Below are 2,270 nucleotides of genomic sequence, written 5' to 3'. Positions count from 1 at the left end.
GAGATAGTGCGGAAGCAGACCCTCTGGCCCATCGAGTTACACCAACCAGCGATCACCTAGACACCACTTCTATTCTAGAAAATGTACAGTGGCCAATTAACTACAACCCTGTATGTCTTTGGGATGTGGGGGAAAACCCATGTAATTACAGGGAGAATGTTCAAAGACATCCGTACAGACAGCACCCGTAGTCGGGATGGAACCCGGGTCTCTGGCGCTGCAAGGCAGCAACTCCACTGCTGCGCCACCGTGCATATGTTGCCCCATGTATGTAGCCCCTCATCCTTATCAGTGTTGTTTGAATGGCATCTAAATGGAGTGGCATCACTCCATTTTGTTTATCACATTAACGCGTTTTATGGGAAGCCCCATAGCTGCCTGGAAAAATATTACGTTTGAAAGGAAATGTCAGTCACATCCAATATATCTCATGTTGTGAAAAACAGGTCTGAGCACTAATGACAAGTCAACTTTATTTACAAAATTGGAGCATTACAAAGTTCGCTTGTCAGATGATCACAGCAGCATGCCACCGTATTCTTTTTCTCACTTCAGTTCTGCTCCATTCATAATTTAGTCCAACTGTTAAGAAGAAAAAGGCAGTCATGTCAAATCAACAGCACAAGGCAGACACATTTCCAGCCTTCACTCTAATGGGGATCAACAGGAGCTGATGCAGCTGCCAGAATGATCCCAGGAATGAGTGGGTCAACATACGATGAGCATTTGATGGCACTGGGACTGTACTTGCTGGAGTTTAGAAGGATGATGGGGAGACCTCATTGAAACTTACCAAATAGTAAAAGGCTTGGATGTGGAGAGGATGTTTCCACTAGTGGGAGAGTTTAGGACCAGAGGTCGTAGCCTCAGAATTAAAGGGTGCTCTTTTAGGTGAGGAGGCTAGAAGGTGAAGTAGAACTTTAGATTTAGAGATACAGTCAGAGGGTAGTTAATCTGTGGAACTCATTGCCACAGAGGGCTGTGGAGGCCACGTTAGTGGATATTTTTTTAAAGCAGAGATAGATATTCTTGATAAGTATGGGTGTCAGGGGTTGTGGGGAGAAGGCAAGAGAATGGGGTTGAGAGGGAGAAATACACCAGCCATGATTGAATGGCAGAGTAGACTTGAAGGGCCGAACGGTCTAATTCTGCTCCCATCACTTATGAAAAAGTTGTGAGACGTTAGCCTACCGTCCCCTCTACAAGATGGGGGAGGGGACCCAGACGAGTGGTATCCCGGAGACATGGGATCAGTGACCACCATCTCCACCGCAGCGTTTTGCTTTGTGCTGCCCACGGGGGAAAGGGAGTGGATTCCTCGGGGAACCGGCTGTAGACCGCACGTCGTGGGGGGGTGGGGGAGAGGTGATGAGCGGGAGATGGGTGTGCGGTACCTTGACGAAGCCGATGTCCTTGGCGTACTGGCGGAAGCACTGGCGGCACATGTTGAGGCCGTACTTGCGGATCAGCCCGTGGCGGTTGGCGCACACCCGGCTGCGAGAGAGAGAGACAGAGAGTTAGCGGCGGCCAGAGATAGACCCGACCCCGGGATACACCAGACTTGGGCAGGAGGTCATTCGAGCCAGCACCGCCATTCAATGTGATCATGGCTGATCATCCACATTCAGTACCCCGTTCCTGCCTTCTCCCCATACCCCCTGACTCCGCTATCCCACAGAGCTCTTGTCTAACACTCTCTTGAAAAAGAGACCTCGGGGGATAGACGAGACCAGCGGGACCGGGACTAGGAATGGGACCGGGAATGGCCGGGACTGGGCGCCAAACCGCGGGCTGGGCCCTACACGGGCTCCACGCGTTGTTGGGCCGGGCCGGGCCTTGCTGGGCCGGGGTGATTCTGGAGCCGGGGGGTTGGGGTGTCGGTCGTGCACTGGGGGAGGGGGGCGCGGGGACCCACCAGGAGCGGGAGCCTTGTCCGAACTTGCGCGGGTGAGACCAGTAGAGCTGCTGGTGACCCATGATGGCGGCGGCGGCGGCGGCGAGAGAGAGGGAGAGGGGAGGCCCGCGCACGCGCACCGCCCCGCGCATGCGCACCATACCGCCCCGCGCACGCGCACCACCCCGCCCCATCACCCCTCAGCTGCATACCACGCACGCCCCTGCGCCACGGCGTCACGCCCGAGCCCTCGACACGCATGTGGGCTGACGTCATGACGCACTTTTCATCTCGCACGTTCCTCAGGTCACAGAGTTTAACCCATTCGGGCCCATCAAGTCCCACTCCCCACCATTCAATCATGGCTGATCTATCT

General features: G+C 54.5%; 1 protein-coding gene across 1 annotated transcript; it reads right to left on the bottom strand.

Moving 5' to 3' along the window:
• Positions 1–456: 456 nt before the first annotated feature.
• rps29 (ribosomal protein S29) lies at positions 457–2,058 on the bottom strand. The gene is made up of 3 exons (XM_078407043.1): positions 1,916–2,058; positions 1,395–1,494; positions 457–582 (listed from the first exon to the last, which is right to left on the bottom strand). The coding sequence occupies exons 1-3, from the start codon at positions 2,053–2,055 to the stop codon at positions 574–576; spliced, it is 249 nt and encodes an 82-aa protein (XP_078263169.1). The 5' UTR covers positions 2,056–2,058; the 3' UTR covers positions 457–573.
• Positions 2,059–2,270: the final 212 nt, after the last annotated feature.

This window comes from Rhinoraja longicauda, chromosome 10 (assembly GCF_053455715.1).
Source record: "Rhinoraja longicauda isolate Sanriku21f chromosome 10, sRhiLon1.1, whole genome shotgun sequence".
NCBI classification, from domain to species: Eukaryota; Metazoa; Chordata; class Chondrichthyes; order Rajiformes; family Arhynchobatidae; genus Rhinoraja; species Rhinoraja longicauda.
Note: the sequence above shows the minus strand (reverse complement) of the source record. Positions and strands in the feature narration are given on the sequence as shown.

Coding starts and splice junctions, on each gene's coding strand:
- rps29 (XM_078407043.1), bottom strand. CDS start 2,055: ATGGTGCGCATGCGCGGGGCGGTGCGCGTGCGCGGGCCTCCCCTCTCC. Junction 1,495..1,915: donor GGACAAGGCTCCCGCTCCTG/GTGGGTCCCCGC, acceptor TCTCTCTCGCAG/CCGGGTGTGCGCCAACCGCC.